Here is a 26837-nt window from a genome sequence, read left to right on the forward strand (position 1 = left end):
CTACACTCTTTGCTTGGCGCTCTTATCCGCTGTTCATGCAGCAGTAGATTAAGTTTAAATTCCAAGATTACTAATGTCGCATGTAAACACGAGTTTAAAAGTGCAAGGTCAAAGTCTCAGTGCCCAGATAATGGAGGGAACAAAACAATCCCGTGGACCTAAGGATATGAGACAAAGACGTATTGGGAAAATAGTTAAGATAGAGGTTTAAAAGCAAATGGAAAAGAGTCGAAACCTCAGAAAAGTATATTTTAGAGCAGGTAAATGTGTAGAATTATGGCAGATTAATGTGTAAGCTTTTACTGAAGAGCATAAGTGTGAGGATAACTTTAAGATGACTCAAGAAACCATGACCAAACTAGCATCTGGGTGTGTTTGCACCATCACAGTGAAGTCAACACATAACAATAGCTAATATCCCCAAACTTCTTTTTCTCAGCTGCATTCACAGGTAGAAAGCTGAATGTTTCCAAGCCTCAAATGTCAGGGAATGTTTTCTCGTGTGTGTGTGTGTGTGTGTGTGTGTGTTTACATGCATGTTTATGTGCACCGTGGGGTGTTGGAATTGGCGTGACAATCAATTGGTGTCCACCCAGGGTGTCAACAGCTGCACCAAAGTGTTGGTATTCAACAGCTGGACCATTTTAGAGCAGGAATGTGGGGGGTTTAGTATGGACGAGAGTGGTGTATGTGTGCTGTAGGGGGTCCGACATACTGTACATATGTTACAGTTATCAGTCATTCAGATATTTTACTTAAGTAAAAGTAGCAAGACATAGTGTGTAAATACACATAAATATACAAATAAAAGTATTAGCATAAGAATGTACTTAAAGTAGTGAAAGAAAAACTAATCATGCAGAATGTCCCATTTCAGAATCATATATTATATTACCGGATCATAATTATTGAAACATTAATGTGCAAGCATCACTTTAGTGTTGCAGCTGGTACAGGTGTAATCTTAATTACTTCATATACTGCTGGGTAGAGTATCCTATAATAATACATCCTAATTCATTTGTTGAATATATGTTGTATTAATTGACAAAATCTACAAAGTAATTAGTGTCTTGTGCTTTCAAATAATAGCAGTGGAGTAAAAAGTACTATCTTTGCCTGGAGTAGAAGTAGAAGGTGGCATATAATGGAAATACTTGAGTAAATGTACTTTCCCCACCACTACGAGATGAGTTGATTACAGTGATAATAGCACCATTTCCTACCTTTTCCTGTATTCTTAACCCTTCTCAACACAGTGACTTTAAAAAAAATGTCATGCCACATAAGTCTCCCCCCCCCCCCCCCGAATATCTGTTTGATTGTATATACTGATATTTCTTATATATATATCCTACATCCTAATGCTTGTTCCCTTATGTTTGATATCTTTCTAGCTTTGTACATTTTCCTTTTGGGAACAATAACTCACCAAAAACCTTGAATGTTTAAATTTCCTAAGCAAACTGCTGGGATATCATTCAGAAAAAATGATGCTTCAAGCTTTTGATGTTATAATCAACTCAAGGGCCATCTGTGTTCTCCAAATAATGACATGTCAACATATCAGATAAGCAAAATAAAGCTGCCAATAAATAAATATAGCTCCTCCAAATTGCCAAATGCAAATGTGCATGCAAGTTGGATTCTTTTTCTTCCTTTTTTCATCTCTGCCTGCATCATTTGGAATCACATTGAGGACTTCAGGTTTGTGCTGTGTGTTCTTGCTGCCCTCTAATGGTTCATTGTGAACAAGACGACTCCAAACAAGTCTAATGTCAACTTTAAACAACACTTTTATTCAACTCATGTTCATAAACTGTTCACAGCCAAACAAACTCTGAGCGTGTTCAAGGAGAACTGGCTCCTCCACTTATCCACTTTGGTCCACTTGACAAACGCAGTCCAGGTCTCTTAGCAGATGTGCGAGCTGAGGTTTGGTTCAGTTTAGCGGGGACAATTCCTCAGTAATGGTGATCATTATGTTTTGTCATAGAGAGAATACAGAAGTTCAATCTGCTCAGCATACTCGAAACCTGGCCTGTGGGGAAAGGTAACGTAACAGTCATGTTCAAACTTAACCAGTGCAATGGCGTCTATAAATAATTTATTGCAATGAAAAAAAACATATGACGCAGTCAGAACAGACTATGCACTCTTCTCCATTATATTCTCATTTTGTAAATAAACAAAGATGCGTTGTCCAATGTAACGATCATATCTATTCATTGTTCACGACGACAGACTCCTCGTCTCTGCAGTTATCTCACCGTCCAGGTGTCTCCAGGATCAGAGGGATGTTGTCCAGTCGGGGCTCATTGACGATGTCTCGGAAAGCAGAGATTCCGATGCGACCTTTACCAATGTCTTCATGGCGATCGAGGTTGCAGCCTAGTTTACCTGCAACAAAAAAAAAAAAAAAGAGAGAAAAATAACAGAAAGGACAATGAGCGCTAACGAAGCAGCAAGAGTTGATTTCATAAAGGTCACAAAGTTCGTACTGCTCAATGAGCTCATCTATCTAATCTGTGTATGTGATATTTGGGTGTGAAAGTCCTGGCTGTACCTTTGGAGTCATTGAGATGGAGGGCTTTAAGATAGCGGAGTCCTACTTCCTGCTCAAACTCGTCAAGCATGGCCGTCACTCCTCCCTCTGCAGCCACGTCATATCCTACCAAGACAAGAAGCAACACTCACAGCCCGAATAGAAGCTGTAATACTTAAAGGCTTGGATTTCTAGCAGATTTTAGGTTCACACCAGGGAGTTTGAGCAAACTACGAACCCTTTTTTTGAATTCTGCTGATTTTGTGTATCAAAAAGGATAAACCTCAGGTTTCTCTCACCTGCTGCGAAGGCGTGACAGGTATCCAGACACACTCCTACTCTGGTCTGGTCTCTCACTTTGTCTATGATGCTCCTCAGCTCAGAGAACTTACCGCCCACCGTACTGCCCTGACCGCTCATGTTCTCCAACACTGACCACATGGGCGGCAAAAGAAAAAGAAAGAAAGAAAGGCACTATCAGTTTGACACACCCATTCAACTCCAATATTTACCCCAACCTGCTACAACGCCTGATACGCATCCAAGACTTGGGTTCGGTTGATGTTCAGGTTACTGCTTCAGTGGTTTGCAGGCTTTCCACTGCAGTGTATTCGTGTCACACCAGCAGCATTTGAAGTATGCGAGTCAAAAAGACTGTGACCATGAGTCACAAGTGATGCAACATCGGTGTCAAGCCTGCAGTCGGTTTCGCAAACTGTAAGTTATGTATTAACACAGAAGTCAGTCTCAGGTCAAATGGTTTTGTACGAGATGATGACACGCCCATTATTTTGATAACTGACTTGCGGTAGTGAAATATTAATCCTCCTAAATAGGGTCAAGAATATTTTAAAGCCAAGTTTTTCTTAATTACATGCAAAGGGATTAACCCACCAACTGTGATTTTGGTCACATTAGATTTTAATTAGAGTTTGGCTGCTAGGTTCTCTCGCTATGCTGAGATCCACAGGACTCAATAAAGCATCGTCTTGCAGTAAATTTTCAGTGAAGCTTTAATGTTTTCTGCTCGACAAAGCCACCAAGAGGTATGGATTAAAGTCACTGTGATTGTGGAGGCTGTAGTGTGTAGTGTTACACAGTTAAGTGTCAGTGGATCAGTGTTGGTGAGGTTCTCCGCTGTTCGTCTTTGCGGTTTTCCTCTATTTAGCATGCGTCATTGTGGTTATCTGACACTCCACGCACTTCTCCATGCTACATGACATCAGTTTGCAGTGTTTGCAGTTGGTGCACTTACACCAGTGACTATTTGCCCTTAGTTTACCCGCCCACTGCACCTGTAACCACAGCAGGTGTTTGCCGGTGAGCGTGGTTAATGGCTCCTGCTATCTTCTCCACACACTGCTCGGTGGTGATGGAGCCCAGGGAGGAGCCAGGGTGGAAGTTGTAGAGGTTGAGGCCCAGGAGGCTGCAGCGGCTGAGCTCATCCACCAGCAGGGCCTGGCTCTTCTCAAACACATCTGCGTGCAACATGGTACACCAAAACAGAGGAGGTTGTCAGAGGGTAGGAGACACGGTTGGAAGGGAAAGACAAGGGCGGGAAACTGAGTGGGAGAGAGCAAGGGTGGGTTGGGGGGGGGAAGTCAAGGACAGAATTTGCAGAAGACATCCATCGCTGTCTGACAAACCCTCTTTAGGAGATCCACAGTTCATCAAGTAGGACCCATGAGGCAGGATGTGAGCGGGGTCATACTTCTGAAGGGAACATTGCTCCCTAAACTGGGCCGCAGCTGCCTGGTCCAGTGCAGGCCTCTTCCATGACCGCTGGGAGCCCAGAAACATGGCGAAGCTGCTGCCACCCAGCTCTGTGCAGGACCCCACTGCTTTCCATATCCCACCTGGAGACATAGAAAAGAGGCAGCACTGGAAATGTGTGCGCGTGTGTTTTAATGGCTTAAACTCTAACAAGATGGCATTAGACCTTACCTTGAATGCTTACATGAGCTCCAATGTATTTCTTATTCCCTCGGTCCTTCCTCCTCCTGCCTCTCCTCTCCTCAGTGTCTTCTCCCTCCTTTTCTCCTCCCAAAGCCAGCTCGGATTTTCTTTTCCTCGGACCCATACTATCAAGATAAAGTTGAGAGCGGCGTTTATGATTATGTCATTCTCCGCGAAAGGCGCTTCTGTTTACGACGTTAGGGGCTAATTTTAAAATATGCATTTGTGAAGGCTGTTAACCTACAATGCACGGACAGCGGTGCAAAGTTTGACTGTCAAAAGTTTATGAAGGTCAGAATGAGGTTTTTTTTATGCATCCCTCCCGGCAGGAGCCAGCCAGTCAGAAGAAGGCTTCCACGCAGCTGCCACAGGCCATTGGAGACGCTTCATGCTCAGCAGCAAAATGGCCGCCCGTCAACCGACTGACTCCACAGCGCTTTGAAATTTAAATTCTTCTGCACATTAGGGTTTACACTATTACAACGTTAGTACTTATTTACAAACCAGTAGCTTAGTGCGCGTGTATTTGCATCATCTGCCACTTACTTGACTGTCCGCTCAGGCGTCGCTGTTCTTGTAGCCTCGACGAATGCCTCAAAAAGCTAAAAAAAAGAATCGCACTGAAGCACTTTAGCTAAGCTAGCTAGCACGCTAGCTTTTCTTCATATGTGATTCCAGAGGTGAGTAACGCGAGCTGGAGATGTGCGTAATGTTTCTCATCGTTTTAACATTTCGTATTTGCTATGCATGCAAAATGACTGCAACATATTTGTCAATTAAATGCAACGGTACTTGCTAGCCAAGCTAACACCGTTAGCCTGGCTACTTGTAGCTCCTGTCAGTAGGTAACTTAGCTCACTTAGCTAATGTTCGATAGCATTAGCGGTGTCTGTGCATTAGCAGAGGTGGATATGTGGCTCAAGGCTCGGTGTATTTGCTGTCAAGGACCGTTGTGTACACAGAACAGAATAACGTTAGTTAACATAACGTTTCATTGGTTGCTCTCGTTAACGTGGTAGTTAATGTGCGCGCTGCTCTGTGTCTGCGTATTTAACAAGTATGAACAGAAACCACTCCTTAATGTTAGCCATCGACGAAACATTTAACCAGCAGCTGCTGTTTAACTTGTCGCCTGTACAAACTTCTCAGTACAGGGATGACGGTGGCTGGATATGAACGCTGACCGCTTAATGGCGGTCCAGTTCAGCTAGGCGACGTTAATCACCTGTGTCTTCGGTTTTGGTCAACACTTTTACATTTCTAGCACACGAAAGCTCAGATCGTCGCTGTAGCGTTAGCTAGCTTAATGCGGATGAGCTTGTGGTAACGTTGACGGGGACAACGCAGGCACGACGACATTAGCTGGTGTCGTTTAACGTTACATTACTGATGGTCAGAGCTGAATGCAAATCTCATAACAGCTTGATGTTCAGGTCTGTCTTTGTGGTGCACCAGGCCCGAGGTCGGAAACGCTTTAGCAAGGATGTCGGGTTCTGTCAACCGAGGAATCCTGCCTGTTGAAAGTGTCTTGGCACTAAGCAGAAACGAAACCAACTAAAAATAGACTCTGGACCACTTTAACGAGTGTTTGCATTTAATGGCTAGAAAATGGATAAACTGACTATTTTCAACATGGTGTTATGAGCTTTGGCGTCCTGTGGGATTTTGGTGATTGCCAGTATGTTCTAGTACACTGGTGTATTACATTTGTGCTACATTACAGTGTCAATATTTTCTAAACCTATTAGAATGTTAAAGTTAAATTAACAGTGAATATCGTTACCCGTTTGGCTATCAATTAAGTTTTATCTTTAGGGGGGAAAAATATCTTTAGGCGTCAATATCTAACCCTAAAAAAGCACCGCCGTTATATCAATATTTATCCATATAGAGGTATCTAACTAAATGTTTTAGGTATATGGGTTTGTCCATGTCAGCTTTGTTCTTCTATTGAGGATCTTAATCACAGTGCACTAGTTGGTGTTCTTGTGTTGCATCCGTATCTTGTCTCACGGTTGTTATAGGGAACATTTGCCACCTTTTTTACATGTATGTCCAATCAGTGCTGATGGTAAATGTAGTCCACTGAAGAAATACATTGCCCAGTGCGTGCTATATTGACCGAATAAGCTGATCCCTCCTGCTGCAGAGCCGTACGGGCTGTGCCTACATGTACCAGAATGTATCGCGCATGAGTAACAATTTCTCTTTGTCTGACAAATAACAAAGGTCTAGAGCACACCTTTGTCCCAGTGAAGAGGAAAACTTTCAGGCATAGTAATGCTGCACACACAGCTCGTTCTCACTGGGTTGTCATTGGCATCAGCGGCCAACAGAAACTGCCCACGCTGACAATCATTCCAGCAGAATTATTCCATTTCTGTTGTATCGGAGAGCAAGTCGGCGTTTGCTCTCGGCAGCTCAGATTCTGGTTGGTCCCTACCGGCCATATATCCTCCCCGCAGCCGCTACAGCTTCTAGCGGCCTCTCTTCGGCTGAATACGGATGAATATCCGAGTCAGCCGAAACACTATAATATCTACATTGCTCAACAGATTTGGCAGCTGCGCCCCAGAGACGTAGAGTTTTCACACTATATGCCTAACATAGATCGCTAGATTTTGGGTTGAAAATTGGCAAATGTTCTCTTTAACCCTCTGAACCCCAATCAGTTTTGGGACCTTTTTTTCGCTCCTGTCACATTTCTTACTCTGGCCTTGATTTTCACTGCAATGTAAAAGTCCTGCACCTCTATGGAAACAGCACAACCATGGCTAGAAATAGGGAGAACTCAAACATGTCTTACAATTACAAATGTCTTACAATTACAATGCCATGAATCATCAAAGTAAAACGCAAGTTCAATTTCTTTGATAATTTATTCTGACTTGTTGCCACAAGTGTTACCAATGTTGGGGGGGAAAATGGAGGCTCCACGTGCTACATATGTTGAGCTATTCACATTCTTACAACTGCTGCAGTTCAAAGTTTCACAGACTTTTTGTCACGAGACCGTTGGTCTCAATCGAGTCAATCATGGCTTCCTAGTTGCACTGAGGAGCGCAGAATTGATCTGGTTGGAGTAAACCGTTTATTTGGGGCAACATTTTAAATGAGACCTGTAGAATACAATGTTTTTGGTTAAATATCACAATTTCAAGCTTAGTTTCGGTTGTTTTTTCTGACAGAAGTGTTCGTCACACATGTGTCCAAGGAGAATCTGACGCTAGTGATGGTTATTACAGCATCTGGCTATGATAAACTGTGTACTTTTGGAGATGGTTCAAAGAAAACATGATCTTCCATCCAGCTGGCGGGTTTTGGGCTTCAGAGGGTTGAAGAGCCGACATGTAATCTGGAAGATATGTGCACACTGCATTTTATAAACAATTACAGCAGAAGCGTCGGTCTCAAACCTCCAGTTGGTCACTTGTTATGGTTTTCATAGCCATATGATGGGGATAATTACTGTTTGTTGCCCACATGTCCAGCAGTATTCTTAGCTCTAGCACCTGATGGCTGATTCATCCAATCAAGCATGCAGTCCATTGTCCCTTACACACATGAATGGAAGCTCATGTGGCCTCCATCCACAGTGCAACTGTTAAATCGTCCTTTCCATTGCTGCAGTCGTCATTAAATATTGGTCAATGTTTTTTTTTTTTCAGGGATTTACTCTACAGTAAAGAGCCAGCGGCAATACAAAGAAGCACTCTGGACTTTAAAGATGTTGAATGTTTGACCCTTTTTGTTTTCCAGAAGAACGGAGTATCAGGACAGGAGCAGTAGTTCATGGAAGACAAGAAAAGGAAAAAAGACGACAAAAGGAAAAGGGAAGCCTCTCAGAAGGTGAGCATCTTCAAAATGACTTGCAGGCTATGTTTTTGTTACAAGTGCTATTTCTGCTTATTTGGGGTTGTGTAATGTCTGTGATGAGTTACGATTATACTGTTTTCAAATGTAAAAGTTTAAAAGCTGTATTTCTGATCATTTTACATTCACATCAAAAGAAAGTGGTTCCATAGCGCTCATGAAAACACTTGACTTGGGTGTTTATATTAGAGGTTGACGTGTAGTGGGTTTTGAGCAGTCCGATAGTTTGGAGCAGGAAAAAGCTGATCGAACCAAACGGCTTATTCAAAGTAATAATACCTGAATAGATAAATCTGTATCACGGAACATTAACGAATGAATCTGGAGCTGTGGGGCAGCGGTAGAGCAGGGTCGTCCTTCAATCAGAGGATCGATAGTTCGATCCCGGGCTCCGCTGGTCCATGTCGATGTGTCCTTGGGCAAGAAACTTGAATTGCTCCCGCAAGCTGTGCATGCGGTGTATGAATGATGGGCAGGTGGCACCTTGCATGGCAGCCCCTGCCATCAGTGTATGAATGGGTGAATGATGACATGTAATGTTAAAGAGCTTTGAGTGGTCTGAAGACTAGAAAAGCACTGTGCAAGTCCATTTACCACTAACAAAGAGTTAGTAAGAGCCTTTTTTATATATAAAAAGAGAGACTTGAAAGGTTTCTAACAGCTTGATTTCATCATGTGCTTTACTTCTGTAGGCTACTTTTGCATACACGTTTTTTAATTAACCGTTTTTTTGTCACTCTGAATTAACAAGAGAACATCCTGAAGTGTGGTTTGATGGATAACATCGTTGGCTCTATTTATTTACAATGGGCAATGCCCTGTTCTGTGGCTCATTACCAGCCAGGATGATATTTGTTGCACGTCCTGTTACAATATTTAATGTCACTCTTACTAACCATTTATGTTGCATGAGCAAAGTACCAGCTTAATGATTTTGTCTGCCTGTCTTGTATCATGGACAGAGAGCTGATAGTGTTGCATTATACATTTGAGAAATAACTTCTGTGGGGAGAAGTAAACTGAGAACAGGTCAGTTATGTCATTGTATTTGTCAGCGAAAATCATTCCAGTGTCTCATTGCTTTGTTGACATAGCCGGGCTGGCCGCATATGGTTTTAGTGCATGTGAGTGTGACCGACTGGTTAGCTCACGGCTGTTGTACTGCTCGGCTCTCTTATGGAGGTTATAGCTGATAACGCCATCCCGACCGACAGCATTGTCACGGACGCGTAGCACCCACCCCCCAGTTTCCCCTCAGGTAAACACTGTTGGCTCTGTCAGCACTTTTACCGTAGTTTGTACAGCTAGCGCTGTAAGCAGCGTTAGCTGTGAGCCGCTGGCTCACTGTTGACATGTTGAGAGCTGTTGGGAGGCACTCAAAATGCTCCTAATCTCTGATCTTGCACCTTTTAAAGTGTGCCACTCATAGATATGAGGCCCCACTCTCCTTTAAAAGTTGTATAGTTTCAATTCACATCCAATTGTCATATGTTGGTTTTGACAATATGATCATGATAATGTAGTCATCATTGTTATATGACAATTCAAATGGATGTCAATCCATTGCATGAGGTAATGTTTAAAGGGATGTCAAACATTTGTGTATTTTGTTTTTGTCCACGTCAAGTTGCTGTTTTTGGGGGAAGGCAGAGTGACTCTAAAAAGTTTCTCTTAGAAAACAAAAGTTTGCATTGAGCTCGATTCTGAAGTATTTCATTGACCTGGGACAAGCTATAGGTTGCACTGCTTTGAGAATATGAAACGGTTCTAACAAAACCACGAGTCAACAATGATGTTGGAATTAAGTCTGTCCGAGTTACAAGAACAGGTCTCAACAATGTGATGCATTTATTATCCGGGCACTCCTAGACTGTTTTCTTTATCTAACCACAATCACAGATTAGTTCTGTTGTCTGTTGTCTTATACTTTCTTTTTCATCTTTGCTCAAACTGAGGTTTGACATTTGAATGAATGAAATGTATTTAGTTTTTCTCAGGGTGTCCTCACGATGCTTTAAAAGAATCATTAAGTAACTAATCTGTGTTTTCTCATCATTTTAGGTCACAGAACAAAAAAACAAAGGTAAGCAGTCAGGTGATTTGAGCTTTCAGTTTCAGTTTTATTTTTATTTTTTTATATATATTTAAATTGTGGTTATTTTAGTTTGGTCCATTTCTTATGGAACACTTATTTAACATATTTCATGGCTTATCTTAATCAGCTTTCGCAATACTTGCATCTTTTAGTTTTGTGGGGGGAAAAAGGCTATTAGTGAATGCTTTGTAGCATTTTCCATTTTCCTTATTTACTTCATACAAATGTATTGTTAGTGCATTTACAGAACAGGAATTGTGCACTGTTCTCCGGAGATGTACTTGGTTAAATTATGTTTAATTTCCCCCTATCCATTTCTCTCTCTGCCTTGCTCTTCCTGCAGTGCCAGACTTGACCAAGCCAGTGTCTGCCCAGTCTCCTGCCACTCAGAGCAGCTCTGCCTCCCCCAGCCCTGGACCCACCCCCTCTGCCTCCCCATCCCCAGCCACCTTGGGCCCTGGCAGTGCTGCCTCCCCGTCACAGGGCGGCAACAATGCCAAGCGCCTGGCGGTGGCCAACGGACAGCCCACCTCCACAACCATTTCTTCCTCCACCGCTGGCGGCCCCGGTGCTGCTGGAAACGGCAGCGCAAGTAGCGGAGGCGGAGCCCAAGCGCCTCAGCAGCAACCGCGCTACATGCCGAGAGAAGTGCCGCCGCGATTCCGCTGCCAGCAGGACCATAAAGTGCTACTGAAGAGGGGTCAGCCGCCACTGTCCTCCATGCTGCTGGGAGGGGGAGGAGGAGGAGGGGATGGCCCCAATGCAAACATGGCTGCTGTCTCAGGTACATTTTAGCAATGCTGTAGGTCACATTTAGAATTGATCCATTCTCTGTTAAGATCATTTCTTTTAACATTTCCTTTTGACCCCTAAAGTTTCTCTCTTATGGGATTTTATTTTTCAGATTCTGGTGCAGCTGCCGCCTCATCATTGGCCCCCACCTCATCATCAGTTGCTGCTTCTACTACTACTTCAAATTATGCAAATTCCATGTGGGGGGCAAGCTCAGGCAGCCAGGTCCCCTCTCAGGGCAGGGAGAAGGTGATCGTTGATGGCAACGACCTGGAGGAGTGGCCTAGCATCGCTGGCAGTGAAGGGGTAGGAGCTTCTTTCACTGGGGCTGGAGGGGGCAGCAGCAACAACGGAATTCCTGTGAACAGCATTAGTGCCTCTGGCAACCAATCCTCACCCACTTCCTCGTTCTCTTTGCCCAATGAATGTATGCAGTCGTCCAATGGTGTGGCGTGGGGGATGGCTGCCTCCCAGGGTCATCTTGGAGGAGGGAATGCGGTAGCTGCAGCTGGGTCTCTGCTACAACAGCCCTCTTCACTTTCCAAAGCCTCCGCTGTGCCAGGGAGCCATGATGCCAGTGGCCCCGTCGACGGCAGCAGTGGGATTCCAGGTGCCAACTTCAATCCAAATGCCAACCCTTCGGCCTGGCCTGCCCTGGTGCAGCAGGATGGGCCTGCTGCTGCAGGGGAAGGAGGTCCGTCTTCCTTCCATCCCCAGGGCCCTGGGGGGTCTTTATCTGCCAACAACGCTGCTTCCCTGAGCCTGGCGGTGGGAGGCGGGGCAGTCGGAGTGCTGGGGGGTCACCCACCTTTATCTGTGAATCAATCAAGCACCCATCAGCGGCAACTTCACCAAATGCAATCCAGAGACAGAGAGATGGGAGGGGGGAAGTGGGACAGCGAATCAGCGGGACCAAAAATCGCAGGGGGGGAAGGGATTGGGGGAGGAATGGACCGTGGTGTGGGAGGAAGTGAGATAAGTGTGGGAGACCACAGCCTTGCCTCCTCATGGAGAGGCCAGTCTTCTTACTCTGCAGCTAACTCCAAAATGGGTGCCTCAAGGACTGATGGGTGGGAGGGTGGAGGAGGTGGCACAGTGGGATTCGGAGCTGCTGAAGGAGATAATGGGACCTCAGGTTGGGGGTATCCGAGTTCCACTAGTGGGGTTAATGCTTGGGGCAGTGCTGGAACTGAGGGAAACAGTAGTCAAACCTCCGGGGTATCTCAGGGAGGGTGGGGCTCATCAGGAGTAGGAGGAGAGAGAGGAGTTTCTGGTGGTGAATGGGGTGGGAGCTCCACTGGTATTGGTGGCGCCAATCCAGGAGGTGAGGGAATTGGTGGAGCCTGCAGCAGTAACAGCAGCAGTAGTGGGGGCAGCACAGCTGGCAACCCCCCTGCCACCTCTTCCTCTTCCTCAACAGCCACCACTATGACCAGAGCTTGGGACAATCAGAAGGGGGAGAGTGAAACGGGGGAATGGGGTGGGGGAGGAGATGTACAGGGAGCACAGGGAGGATCTTCATCTAGTGGTGGAAATTCCAGAAATGGGAGCGCGCCTAACAGTAGACACAGTCGTCCTCCCCTCCCTGCACCTAATGCTGAAGATGCCTTAGAAAACCTGCTCAGCCGGTCTGATCTGGACCCTCGGGTCCTGTCCAACACCGGCTGGGGCCAAACACAGATCCGACAAAACACGTCCTGGGACTTTGAAGAACGTGGAGGACAGAGTAAAGGTAGATCTTCATCAGCGACATCGAAACACACATCTTCTCATGGTGGTTCTTCTCAGTATTCTGGTGGACCCAGGGCTCTAATCACTGATTCTACGGGTCCAGGGGTCAATCCCTCCCTGGTTCCATCTGCTGGGTCCTCCAGAGAGGGCTGGGAGAGCAGCAGCAACAGTAGCAGTAGTGGGGCCTCTTTGTCTGGGAGAGCCCCACCAACTTCAGGCCCCAACATGAGGAATCTTGGCGTCTCACAATCTGGGCCAGTGACCACAACGGGACCCGGAATGGGGTCGGGGGTAATGCCAGGACATAGCCAGCAGGGTAAGGCTACAGGCTGGGGTGGAGGAGGGACGGGGGCTGGGGATGCCCAGCAGGCCAAGGGCTGGGGAAATGAGGAATGGCGAGACGGCGGTAGTAGTAGTAGAGGAGGAAATGGAGGAAATGGAGGAGGAGGATGGGGTGATCCTGGGCAACAGGGTGACTCAGTGAGTGGAGGCTGGGGAGGAAATAAGGAGGAGAAAGGGGCAGGGGGGTGGAAAGAAATGGGAGGGAATGGAGGAGGGAGCGGGTGGGGATCAGGACAGAAGGCTGGGGCAGGTAGGGACTGGGGAGAGCAACAGTCCAAATCAAATAGCGGAGGAGGGGGATGGGAGGATGACAGGAAGAATGGAGGAGGAAACTCAGGTGGGGATTCAGGTGGGGGTAGTTGGGGGAGCTGGGACGAAGGTGCTCCTCGGAGAACCTGGGGAGCCGGTGGCACAGGGGGGGGAGGAGGGAGTGGAGGAGGGGGGGTGGGTGTTGTTGGGGGCATGGGGTCCAAACCCCATCAAAGTTGGAGTGGAGGAAACAAAATGCACCAGATGCCAAACACCCAGCCGGGCTCCATCACAGGCCCGCAGGCACAACTGCAACAGCAACAATCACAGCCCCGCAATCAGCATCCACAGCGACAGCCAGCGATGGACCAAGGGGCTATGCAAGGGGTCGGGGGGAGGAAACCCACCTCTCAAGCCCAGAATCAGAACCAAAGCTCAGGCTGGACCTCGGGACCCATTCCTGGTAGCTCCGGAGGAGGTGGAAGTGGATCTGAACCAAGCGGCTGGGAGGAACCCTCCCCACAGTCTATAAGCAGAAAGAACGAGATAGATGATGGAACATCAGCATGGGGAGACCCAACCCATTACAACTACAAGCCGGTCAACCTGTGGGATAAGAACAGCGCCCCTGCTGGGCAGCAGCCACATGACCAGCAGCCACAGAGCCAGGCTCCGGCTAAGCAGCAACAACAGCAGCAGCAACAACAGCAGCAGCAACAACAACAACAACAGCAACAACAGCAACAACAACAACAGCAGCAGCAACAACAACAACAACAACAGCAACAGCAACAGCAGGCTCCTCCAATACAACAGCAGCCTAGCAGGCAAGCTGCAGCCCTTGGAGGTAACCGAGACTTCAACACTGGCCATGGACCTGGAAAAACTTCAGCTATTGGTAAGACACCACAAACTTTGATTTTGAGCATAATAATATAGTGTTTTGAATATAGTGTCATGAAACAGATTCCTGAAATAAGAAAACAATTGACGTCATGTGTGATTTGGAGTTTGTTTCTGAATCAACTGTGGCAGTTTGACAGCTAAAGACGTTGACAAATGTCCCTAAATATTTCTTCGTGTGAAATTCACTAATAAATTAACTTCTACAACTGCTGCCTTTATGAGATCGGTTAATCTGCTGTTTATAGGTCAGCATGGAGGTTTAGCGAATCAAAATGACAGAGAGACAAAGTCGTTTTTCAGCCAGCCACTTGCTTACTAGCTCTGGAGTTTCCTCTCAAAACCACATTGAAAGCAGTCATCCACGGTACTGTAGCTTCGGTGGGTGCTCCAACTCAGTACAGCCGAGGTAAAATCCCATCTTCTGTCGGTGGATATTCTCTGCGTACTATTGTGACTGTAGAGAAGATGCTTTGATTTTAGACCAATGTACCAGACGACACCAAGCCAACACCTCGTTTTAAACCCCTTTGCAGGTGCCTCCACTCTAGACGTTGAACTCGAATTGAGAGAAACAATTGTGTCCTTACCCAAAGGGTCTCCACCAGGTTGCTCCAAATTAACTTGTGTTGTCCATGTGTGATGTAGGTCCGTCAGGTTGGGGTGGTACTTCTCCAACTAGTCCTACAGCGGACAATGGCACCGGAGCTTGGGGAAAGACTACTGACGCACCTACTGGCTGGGGAGACCCTGAAGAGGCCGGAGGGAAGAACACGGGCTGGGGCAACCCTCCTCCCAACCCCATCAAATCTGGTTAGAAAAGCAAATAAAGACTAAAGCAAGCTTTTGAGTATTGTGTTGATTGTACCAGGTTAACCTAGAGTTATTTGGTGCATTGCATTTGGAACATTGGCATGCCCAATCCGCTAGTCGAAAACCTCCAAATTGATCCGTTAATTACTTCACAGCCTGACATTAGCATTTAGTATGACTTTTTTTTTCTCCAGCAGGTTCAAAGTCTATGCAAGATGGCTGGGGGGATAAAGAGTCCTCTGTGGCTGCCTCGCGTCACTCAAGCTGGGAGGACGAGGAGGAGGGAGGCGGAGGAGGCGGAGGAGGCGGAGGCGGAGGCGGAGGCGGAGGCGGAGGCGGAGGCGGAGGCGGAGGCGGCGGCGGCGGCGGCATGTGGAACAACAGCTCTGGCTCCCAGGGAAGCAGCTCGTCTTGGGGACAGGGAAGCAACAGTGGCTGGGGGCAGAGCCACCCGGGGAAGAAGCCCACCAACAAGGTGGGCTGTGAAAATGGATCTTGATAAAAGAAAAGCGCAAACAAATTAAGATTTATTCAAAAGACAAAGACATTTGGGTCCTGCAACCTTCATGTCTGTCAATAATATATATATAGTATATAATAGTTTAGTTTTTAGAATTATGTCGAATCAAGGCATGGATGTATTTTATAACATTTCAGAAATGAGCTAAGATGAAGTTAGTTTAATGAACTCTGGGAAAGTAGGAAAAATGGTTTCTACTGATTTAGTTTGGTGATGTTATTGCATTAATCTAAATTATAATTTCTCTGTTAAAACCCTCGTAGAACTTAAACGTTAACTCATAGTCTGCTCGCTTTGTACTTTTCTCTCAGGGTCCAATGAAGGTTGGCGGAGGAGACTCGTGGATGAGCCCGATCAACAAACAGTTTTCTAACATGGGGCTGCTGGTAAGACAAAACATGTCTTTGTATTTTACTTATGAACCTGAGTGTCATTGTGGCAGGGAAATGTCAAAACCTTCCTCTTTCCAGATGCTTTGTTTTGTACCCGACCCACACACGTATAAGCCGAAATGTTTAGACGCTTAGCAGGTTGTTTATTCCCTACATGATGATGATGATGGTGGACTTTTCCGCTGGACAGAATGATGATCCCAGTAGCCCGAACATCGACCTGGCTCCGGGTTCTCTCCAGGAGAAGAAGATAGATATGGAGAAAAGAGCCATGGGGATGGGGATGGGGATGAATGATTACAATGGAGACCTAAGGAAGGGAGGAGGAGGAAGAGGAGGAGGGGGGATGGCTTATCGTCCACCTGGTTCCAAAGAGGCAGCACCTGGGGATGCTGGGTCCTACTACGACAAGGTAATGTCTCACTGCCACCTCAGCAGTCTGTCCTCTATGTTTGGCTCATGTCTAGATAGCAGTTTGTCTTTACTATTCTTTATTTCCTCTTGTGATTCTACCTCTTTCTTCCTCGTCTGCCCCATTCCTCCCTGTCTCATTCTTCCCCTACCCCCCCCCCCCCCCCTTCACCACCACTCAAATTGGTCTCCCATTGGCTGTCACTGTGACAGACCTTGCCTTTGACCAATCAGGATTGGTGCCTTGGGGAGGAGGGTCCTAGCTCTCTGTACTCACCACCCACTGTCTACAAGTCCCATTCCCTCTTCAACCACAATATTCCCTTTAGACAAGTAAGAGAACCGCGCCTCTTGTTTAAGTCCTGCCATTTTTTTGAACATTGGGTTCTTGTACTTTTCTGTTATTAAAAGATAACCCCCCCCGATAACCCCCCCCCCCCCCCCCCCAAATTGTCCTCCTCCAGTCTGTCCTATTCTGTGTAATCTGTATGTTTTCATGTATACGTCTCTATTGTTATGGGTCCTCTAAGGTTTCATTTTCAAACTACGATCACAGGGCAGTCACAGTATCTTTGGCAGTAGTGGAGGGATGGCTCAGTCAAGACACCAGCCAAGTGTCCCACCCATAAACCAGTCCCCAGGGATACGAGCGCAAGTGCCTCATCAGTTCCTGTCACCTCAGGTACTAGTATTCTTCCCAGCTGTCTACATATTTCACACTTACCACTGACACGGGAGGTATGTGAGTTGACTGTCGGTGTTAAACAGTGCTGGTTGTGGGATGAGTCATCTTTAGGCAGCCTCAGCCCGACAATCTACAAAAAGTTCCAAAATCCTTAAAATACAGTCGCATCTAACCAATTAGCTGAGTGTTAGCTTTCATTTATTAGTCTGTTCTTGTGATCAAACTCCGTCTACCATCGCTAACGTTACCTGCGGTGGAAGAGGATGGACGTCTGCTCGCCAAACAGTCGAGAACTGTGCATTTCTGCACATTTATGTTCTGTGTGTTCGCCAAATGTTTTGATAAATTGCTGGTATTACTTGTCTTACTTGTGAAGGTTTTATTGCATTTGTGACGACGGACACAAATCTGATGGAGGCAGCTGATTTAGCTAACGCTAATTAGCGGAAATGAGGTCAAAGAGACACTGGATTACCACTTGAGTTATAAACATAAACATTACAAGTTACATTCCCCTTTTATTCTCATCCACAACAATGAAAAAAGATGCTTTTTATCTGATCGATAATCAATTAAGTTTAAGTCATAATAATAATAATGTCCGTGGCAATTGATCAGCTCGTAACTCCTATTTTGTGGAAAAATAGAACGTAGACATTGCTTTTGTATCATGCACTTCATGTATATTCATTTTAATTAAAGGTGGAAACTAGCAGTGAAGCAATGGTGGAGAAACCGTTATTTATTATAATTGGCTCCAATGGGAGACGTGCACAGTATATCCTGATCATGCACGGGGGGGGGGAGTGGGGGTGGTGGTGTCTTTGTGCTGTGAACTCTCTGAAATCATGTGTAATTGTCTGATTCTTATGTCTATGAGTTTACAGAGTCTGCTGGCTTTGTTTGTATCTATAAGTCAGTGCATAATCTCTCTTCAGGAAAACATTGATCTTCCTCCGCTTCTAAAGAATACAAAGAGAAACGACGCCTTTTCCAGGAATTAACTTATTTTCATCCGCTCACTTGGGTCGAGACACTTGTTACCAACAGTGAACGAGCACATGAAAGCGAATCGATGTTCGTCGGGGAGAGGCGCTGTACTAATATGGTTGCTGGTGGTTACAGCAGCGGAGCGTTTCTGTGGTAACAGGTGCCTCTGCTGTTGTGTCTGTCTCCAGGTGCCAGGCTCCGTGCTGAAGCAGATTCCTCCTCCCAGCGGGAGCGTGGGGGGTGTTGGCGGCGTGGGCGGAGCGGCAGGCGTCGGGGGAGGTGTGTTCCCTCCACAGCTGTCCCCCCAGCATATTGCCATGCTCAGCAGCATCTACCCACCTCACATCCAGTTCCAGTTGGTGAGAAGCAAAAACTAACTTTGTTACTCCCCTTGCATGTCACATTTTCTGACGGTTGATACGGAATGACTCACTAAACTTTAACCCATCAACACCAGCAAAATCCATGAAATCAAACCAAGCAATGTAGGAACCCTGTCCCCATAAAATGTCTTTTGAGGTCCTTGTTATGGTAGGATCACACTTATTTTAAACAACATTTTACAAGATTCTGTGACACAAATGTATTCTTGGGAAACTTTTGCTACAGCGCTAACTCACTGCCCAAATATCTAGATGTGATTATTACTCCTAGTGGAACCAATAGTCTACATAGCAATCGGTTGACGTGTGGGTTTATCAAGTGCAAACTTGCAAATTATTGTGCAGAGTGCATTTTTGTCTCTGTTGCAGTCTCGTTCCTCCTCAGTTTCCTTTTACTTTTTCGTTCCGTCTGCGTTCGTTCAGGCTTGTCAGCTCCTCCTGCAGCAGCAGCCGCCGCAGCAGCAACAACAACAACAACAACAGCAGCAGCAGTCACAGCATCTACTGCAAAACCAGAGGAAGTTCACACCGAATGTGCGGCAGCAGGCTGACCCTCAACAGGTACACATAAATACAACATATCACTCACTCCTTAGTCACTCCTTTACTTCCTCCTCCCAGCTGTTGACTCTTGTTGTTTTTTTCTGTTGTGTCAGCTGGCCAGGATCATGGCAGTGCTCCAGCAGCAGAGGCAGCAGCAGCAGCAGCAGCAGGTCGGGGGTTTAGGCGGCAGCTCCAAGCTTTCCCCCTCCCACCATGGTGGAGGTGGCGGAGGGGGTCCCAAACTGCTGGGGGCTGATTCCCTGCCTCATCCAGGCCTGGCGGGATCTGTGGCTGATCTGCACCAGAAAACTCTTGGACCATATTCCGGTGAGCGTTTGTTCCCAGACAGGTTTTATTATTTTTTTTAAAGAAGGAAAATGCTCACTCCAGTGTCGTGTTTATGCACTACTTTACCCAGAGATCACAGGTTAAGCCACAATCAGTTTAGCACTGTGAAATATGTTGTACGTCTACTTTTCTGTTGATGGGTGTGGGTTGGCATGCTATTTTAATGTAGCACCAGAAGTTTCCTAACAACATACTCTGTCTCCTCCTTCCTGTGAGCAGGATTTGGATCTGGGGTGAACCTCCCAGGTCTGGACCTGGGCGGCTCTGTAGTAGGGGGTCCTGGGGGCATGAAGGACCTCGGGATTCAGCAGTCCCGCTTCAAATGGATGATGGAAGGACACTCTTCTCCAGACACCTCCTCACCTGAGAACGCATTCCACAAAAACGGTGAGATTCTTTTCATTTTATTTATAATTTTGTATTCTTTGATAAGACGTGAAATGAAAGGGTGTTGAGGCAGATCGTGTTAATGGGATTAGATGTGAAGTCGCGTATTAAGGTGATTAGTGAACCCATCTGGTGTTCAGTGATGTAACAACCATTATCACCACCTTCCAGGTCCTGTCACCCCCATGAAGATGCCGGGGGGCTCGCCCTACTCTCAGTACGACATGATGGTTGGGGACGGGCTCGGAGACAACTGGCATCGCACCCCTGGCAACAAGATGGTTACCAAGCCCACCGCCACGCCCAGCTGGCCCCCTGGTCAGTGACAAGTTATGGTTAAATTGATAACTAGGGCTGGAAGCTATAGAATATGCATTCTGATTATACCGTGCTGACCGGTAGAGATTAGAGATGATCCAATCGATCTGGTTTTCAGTTCCATCTGATCACATTTACACACGTGTGCCGCAGCAGCATGATATTTTGTGTCGGCACACAGTAATGTCACAGTACACGCCACATGTGGGTGAACTGTGTGTCTTCTTCACTCACCCCAAAACCACTGTAAGTTCAAAATAAGCCTTGGAGGGACGACCTTAAAAACATAACAAACAAACCTAATCAGCCACTAAGTTAATTCTTTCCCATGCATCTACACAGAGTAATCAGAGGCTCCTCTGCTGGTAGCACGGGGCTAAACGTTAAAGAACTATTTGGGAATGTGTTCTCTTTACCTGTACACACTGCTTCTAACAGACCACGTGTGTGTTTCTTCGCTAGAGTTCCAGCCTGGTGTGCCCTGGAAGGGAATCGACCGTGTCGACCCTGATTCCGACCCTTACATGACCCCAGGGAGCATGATGGGAAACACAGTGTCCCCCAACCTCAACGATACCGAGCACCAGTTGTTACAAGACAATACAGGTAAGCATTTACCAGCTCCACTGCCTCATTATCCTTATCATAAGGTGTTGGATGGCACCATATCTAGCAGTTTGTTAGTTTACCTTCCTTACTTGTTGGTTGGTCTTCTTGAACCATTTTTTGTTGTTGTTTAGTTTTCATATATTTGCTTGTGTTCACTTTGCATACAGGCTAAAAGGAAAGTTCACCACAAAACAAAATACGTGTTTTCCCTCCTACCCGTAGTGCTATGTTTCAGTCTAGATTGTTTTGGTGCAAGTTGCCGAGTGTTGGAGATGTCAGCCATAGAGGTGTCTGCCTTCTCTCCAATATAATGGAATTAGATGGCACTGGGCTTGTGGTGCTCAAAACTCACTTGAAAACCTCAACAGCAATGTTTCTTACCAGAGGTCATGACCAGGTTACTCAAGATAATCCACAGACCTTGTTGGAATCAGTTTCATGTTGGAAGTATTTTCTTTCTCCCAAACATATCGCCGCGCAGAAGCAAGCGTGCATGTACTCAGGGACGACAGGCTCTTGGTCGTGACAGCGCGAGATGAGAACATAGCATTTTGAATTTTGGGGTTTACTGTGCTTTTTAAACAAAAGTATTTTTTTTTGTCTCCATTAATGTTTTTTGGAGTAGTTGTTAGACATTGTGTCATGAAAGGTCGATGCCTTTTTTCTGCAGATTCCACCCCTCCCCTCAACACCTTGCTGCCTTCACCTGGTGCCTGGCCCTACAGTGCCTCAGACAGTCCCCTCAACAATGCACACAACTCAGGTAACCACACACACACACACACACACACACACACACACTCGCAGCATCACGTCTCTGGGCTGGTGTGTTGCTTTGTCTTGTTTTTCTGAGTAGAGCTGAAGTGACTAGTCAATCAATTGGACTTAGAGAACTAATCCCTTTGATTGTTCGTTAAGTCATTTTTCAAATGTCAAACATTCTTTAGTTCCTTTTCAATTGTTCAGGTGTGTTCACTTTCACTTTCCTCTGACATTTCATCGATCAAACAATGAGTGGATTGATTGAGAAATGAATCACCAGATTAATTAATAATGAACATATTTAGTCGCAGCCCTGTTTCTGGTAGTCTGTCGCATGTTGTAATCTGTCTCGATGTATCGAGAGAATTTTGTGTACATAACTGAGTGATATAAGTCACAACTTAAATGTGAGATTTACTTGACAGCTCAGCTGTTGCATAACAATAAGTTTACCACATGCACCGTCTCCAGAATGTGCCTCAACAAGCTGGAACATTGTATTCCTGATGCAGTATCATAAGAGATAAAAGTGATTTGATTATGTCAAACAAGAGAAAGCCACAGTAGATGTAGGAGACGCCTTCAAGAGAACGGCTTAAAGGCTTCTTCATCTTTCATTTGCATAATGACGTTACATCTTAACAGTTTTTAATTATGAGCAGTCTTGACCTTTTATCTTATTGCTTTCTCTGTCTCATCTTTATCCTAACCGTTGAAAGTTCTTCTTGATTGCAATGCTGGTATCATTACATATCGGTGTTGTATTAAGAAGTAGATAACTCCTCCAGAGCCTCATTCACTTCTCTGTCACGCCACAGCAAAGTACACAGACTACAAGACCAGCTGGCCCCCAGAGCCCATCGGACACAAATCCTGGAAAGCTACCCGTGGCAGCAGCCAGAGCCAGCTGTCCCGCCTGCCTCCAGGACTAGCCAGTCAAAAGCAGCCATCGCCTTCCCCTTGGTCTGGAGGAGCCCCTCGATTGGCTGGCCGGGGCTGGGGCAGTGGCTCCAGCACCACTGGTAATGCCCCGACACATTCATCATGTTGTTTCGTAACCAAAGGTTGTCCCTTTATTCATCATTCAGGCACGGTGCATGTGGAAATATTCCTCTGATTTTCAATGCACACAGCAGATAAAACAGCTGGCTCTGATTGCTGAGATACAACACAGTGCTCTTTGAACTACAGACTCCGCTTTTATTTGATTTGGAAGTGTAGCCACGCCTTGATGGAAGCAACAGGGAAAGACATTCGTCATGTATTAGATTTGAGAAGCCGAGGAGAAAAAACAGAGTGCGATTGTGTTTACAGGGAATGTAGGAAACTCTCTCACATTTTATTATTTTTTCCTGTTTGCTCTCTCGCTCTCACTCTCTCTCTCTCTGCAGCCTCAACCTGGAGTGACGGCAGCTCTCGGGAAAGCTGCTGGTTGGTGCTCAGCAACCTCACACCACAGGTAACACACAGACACACAATGATCGAGAGCTGTAACGATTGTAATACAGCCAGGCTGGGTTGTTAAGCCTCACTTCATGCATGCACTCATCATAAACGAGCACACAAAAGTCTTTCCAGATGCTCTGAATTCCATACATCAACCCATCCCTCTCCAAAGTTCTCCATCGTCTATGTTGCATACTCCCGCAGATTGATGGCTCCACTCTGAGGACCATCTGCATGCAGCACGGCCCTCTGCTGACCTTTCACCTTGGCCTGACCCAGGGCACCGCTCTGATTCGCTACGGCTCCAAACAGGAGGCGGCCAAGGCCCAGAGCGCACTCCACATGTAAGACTGTCGTTTTGATATCACTCGCATGTCTGTATGGTCACTATGTAACAGAATCCAGTAGCCTCTACAAGTGAAAGTGTCATTTCTACACTTCGGATCTTCTCATCTAACATTCGCTGAGAAAGCAAATGGATATATTTCCCAAAGTGTTGAAATTAATCCTTTTATAGTACACTGACTTGTGGAAGGCACTGTAATTGAAGTGAATTTCAAGTTATTCACTGCATTGTGTGAGGCCTCTTGTTACCCTTTTAAGAGTCACTGACAGACTTTTTGTTCGTATCAGGTGTGTTCTGGGTAATACCACCATCTTGGCGGAGTTCGTGAGCGAGGAGGATGTGGCTCGCTACATTGCACATTCCCAGGCAGGAGGAGCAGGGAGCGGAGGAACCGCAGCCGGCTCAGCAGGCTCCGGGCCGACGTCCTCCTCCGCAGTGGGGTCCAACGGTAACGGAGGGAGCTGCGAGAGAGGCGGAGCAGGAGGCGGCGGCGGCGGCGGAGGAGGAGTAGAAGGAGGCTCCTCAGCTGGAGGAGCAGGAAATGGAGGAGCCGGGCCTTCCAGCTCCGGGTGGCAGAGTCTGGACAGCACAGGCAGCTCATCGGACCAGTCTGCCACCCAGGGGCCCGGGCTGGGCATCTTCTCCCAGTGGAGCAGCAACGGGACCGTGGTGGGCGGGGCCGGAGGCGTGGAGGGCGGAAGGCAGGGTCTGTGGGGGGGGATGGGCGGGATGAGCGGGGCCGGGTACTCCAGCAGTAGCCTCTGGGGTTCCCCGGCACTAGATGACCGTCACCAGATGGGCAGCCCCGCCTCACTGCTGCCTGGGGACCTGCTGGGCGGGGGGGCCGACTGACACACACACACACATTTTACACCCAAGTTGTAATACATGTGTCATACTCTATTTATTTACACGTAGAGATGACATGAATAAAGCTCCATTGGTCAGCCAACATTCATACTACACACAGGATACGTGCAGTACATACACACATTGTTTTCACACACACACACACAGTAAACCGCTTAACTTTAAATGAAGACGACAGTAAAACTTGAACCGGGGGAAAAGGTGAAATCCATTAAACTCTTTTAGGACTCATCTGGATAGCTCTTTGTCTTTTTACTCCCACCATCTGCATTCAGAGACCCGCTCACTCAGGCATGCACTGTAGACAGGCTCAGCCAGAGTCCTACACGTCAGCAAGTTTAGCTATTGCTGTTTTTAGTGTGCCACAATTTATTTTCTTTTGTATTGCTATTTAATGGTCGAATCTCAAAAATTCCGACTTGCAGACTGAGCCCTCGTAGACCTGGCTGGCGTACTTCTAAGTTCTCGTGTTGGAAGCTTTAGAGCGGGGGAAGGATCAGGAGTTTGAGTAGAATCGGGGACGGCGCCACACTACTGAGTCAAATGGACGATCGGCAACCTTTTGAGATCTGGAAAAGGAGAGCGTTTCTAGTCGGTACCGGCACCGCTACCTTGGTGGAAACATGCCATCAACATGGGACCCAGGGTAAAAAAACAAAGAAGAAAAATCAAAACCGAAACAACATTAGCCAAACTTGCACTATATGCCTCTGGGTTTGTTGTTGACAAATCCTCCACAAATCCCTCCATTTGTTTTTACTTTTTTTTTTGGGAAACGGCTACAACACAACTACACAGACCGTACCGGATGACTTAATGTTACAACAGCAGTGGCCTTGGCTAACAACCAGCGGCCGCACGCCCGCCATGTCAGCAGCCTTCACACCTCCTCATCAGTTACACACTGCTCTTATATTTGACAAGCGAAATTGTATCTCCTCGTTGACGTATGTCGGTTGTTTATCATTTGTTTCTGTTTTAAAAGAAAAGAGAAACTTTGTGGAAATTCAAAGATGTCCTCTTTTTGTTTCCCCTCTTCAAACACTGACCTCGCTATTCTATTTCATTTTATTTTTTTTCTTACTCGAGAAATCAAGTTGGTTATTCTATATTGTCATGACGTTAATGACTATGATCACTTATTTACTCGCTGTACAAGGTGCCCTCCTGCCTGCCTGTGTGTGCATGAAAGGAGTGATGACAGTGACTGGAGGAGGATGTGATGAAGATAATAATGATATCGGGAGTGTCTGTGTTATTGCTACAATGTTGAATGTTTTTTTTCTTGTCCGTGAGAGATTCATGAGAAATGTTTTTGTGTGTGTGTGTGTGTGTGTGTGTGTGTGTGTGTGTGTGTGTGTGTGTGTGTGTGTGTGTGTGTGTGTGCTTGCTTTTGAACACTTATCTGCTCCAGTCAGGGAAGTGAAGCGATGTTAATCTGACAGCTTATATTTGAGAGAAAGGGTGTGTTTGTGGACGTGTGTACATGTTTGACTGTCTGGATATTGTAATAGCTAAAAAGTTAAACATTGGCACTATTGCATATGTCTCTTAAGTTGTGGTTTTTTTTAGCAGCATTTTGTTCCCATTTGTATTATTATTTTTTCTGCCAAATGCAATAACAGAATATTTTAGTTTTTAAGACGAAGCAACCAACTGAAGGCATTTCTATAAAGATGCCAGATCCTCCCATACCAAGCTGAGCTGGAACAGTGTTTTACAGACACGTTAAAGACATTACCTGTTATGTTTTACTGTTTGTTTCTTTTGTTATGTATCAATTTAAATTAAGTCAGTCTTTATTATCACTCCTGTTCAGGATGTTTTCATTTCTTTCAGATGTTACAAAAAGAAGAGGAAATTAATTTAAAGCAGAAAAGAACAAGATAATAAAGGTTGAATTGAAGTCTGCTGTGGTTTGTTTGTTTGATCGACCGCGTCGTTAACGGTTCACGTCAGGATGTCTGGTTATCCAAAGCACATATTCCTTCATACGTCTTATTCCAAACACCGTGAGGGACGCCTGCTTCCTGCTCCCCAAAATATAGATTAAGAATCTCCCCAATACTTGTTAGCAAGTGCTAGAAAAGGTCACGTAAGCGTGAATGCTTCATACATTCTGGAGCCGCTCCTGATTTTCCATCCCATCCCACTGTCATGGTTGTTCTGTTTTTAACTTTAGTGTTTTTAAATGAGTAATTACAACAGAAAAGAACCTCAAGGTTTAAAGTTCAACATAACTGACCTGGGTTTAGAGGATTTTCTATTTTGAATTTTAAAAAATGTATAGAAGTATAGTTCAGGGGAAAGCTAACAATAACACTTTAGTAATTTAATATATTTTTTCAAATGAGTTATTGTTCATTACTCTGGCACATGCTGCATCTTTTTGTTTTGTTGCATTTTCACACAATTATGTCAATTTTCTCTCCCAGCTGGCAACAATAGAACCATCTTGTACTACTGTAAAGTGGAGAGGTACTCTCAGAAGAAAACACGACTTTTGGGTATTGAGAGTACAATGAAAA

General features: G+C 45.8%; 2 protein-coding genes across 3 annotated transcripts; one reads left to right on the forward strand and one right to left on the reverse strand.

The window, feature by feature from the left end:
• Window positions 1–1778: 1778 nt before the first annotated feature.
• Window positions 1779–4848, reverse strand: LOC142951630 (putative endonuclease 4). Of its 2 annotated transcripts, XM_076093299.1 has the most exons (8): window positions 4746–4848; window positions 4490–4626; window positions 4192–4401; window positions 3841–4023; window positions 2845–2976; window positions 2567–2671; window positions 2271–2400; window positions 1779–2041 (listed from the first exon to the last, which is right to left on the reverse strand). In XM_076093299.1, exons 2-8 carry the CDS (start codon window positions 4623–4625, stop codon window positions 1981–1983), a joined length of 957 nt encoding a protein of 318 aa, XP_075949414.1. In that variant the 5' UTR covers window position 4626; window positions 4746–4848; the 3' UTR covers window positions 1779–1980. The 2 variants fall into 2 exon arrangements, with proteins under 2 accessions (XP_075949414.1, XP_075949413.1); XM_076093298.1 differs by having other exon boundaries at window positions 4490–4791.
• A 27-nt stretch (window positions 4849–4875) lies between these two features.
• On the forward strand, window positions 4876–26215 carry tnrc6ba (trinucleotide repeat containing adaptor 6Ba). Its single transcript, XM_076093302.1, has 24 exons — window positions 4876–5181; window positions 8261–8350; window positions 10436–10457; window positions 10813–11253; window positions 11374–11567; window positions 11697–14481; window positions 15135–15299; window positions 15497–15586; window positions 15653–15774; window positions 16131–16205; window positions 16402–16623; window positions 16836–16955; window positions 17179–17304; window positions 18486–18656; window positions 19104–19241; window positions 19337–19550; window positions 19791–19958; window positions 20130–20276; window positions 20739–20882; window positions 21556–21648; window positions 22466–22669; window positions 23039–23106; window positions 23298–23437; window positions 23727–26215. Exons 2-24 carry the CDS (start codon window positions 8294–8296, stop codon window positions 24289–24291), a joined length of 6471 nt encoding a protein of 2156 aa, XP_075949417.1. The 5' UTR covers window positions 4876–5181; window positions 8261–8293; the 3' UTR covers window positions 24292–26215.
• Window positions 26216–26837: the final 622 nt, after the last annotated feature.

This window comes from Anarhichas minor, unplaced genomic scaffold (assembly GCF_050575085.1).
Source record: "Anarhichas minor isolate MPS153535 unplaced genomic scaffold, ASM5057508v1 ptg000017l, whole genome shotgun sequence".
Classification (NCBI taxonomy): domain Eukaryota; kingdom Metazoa; phylum Chordata; class Actinopteri; order Perciformes; family Anarhichadidae; genus Anarhichas; species Anarhichas minor.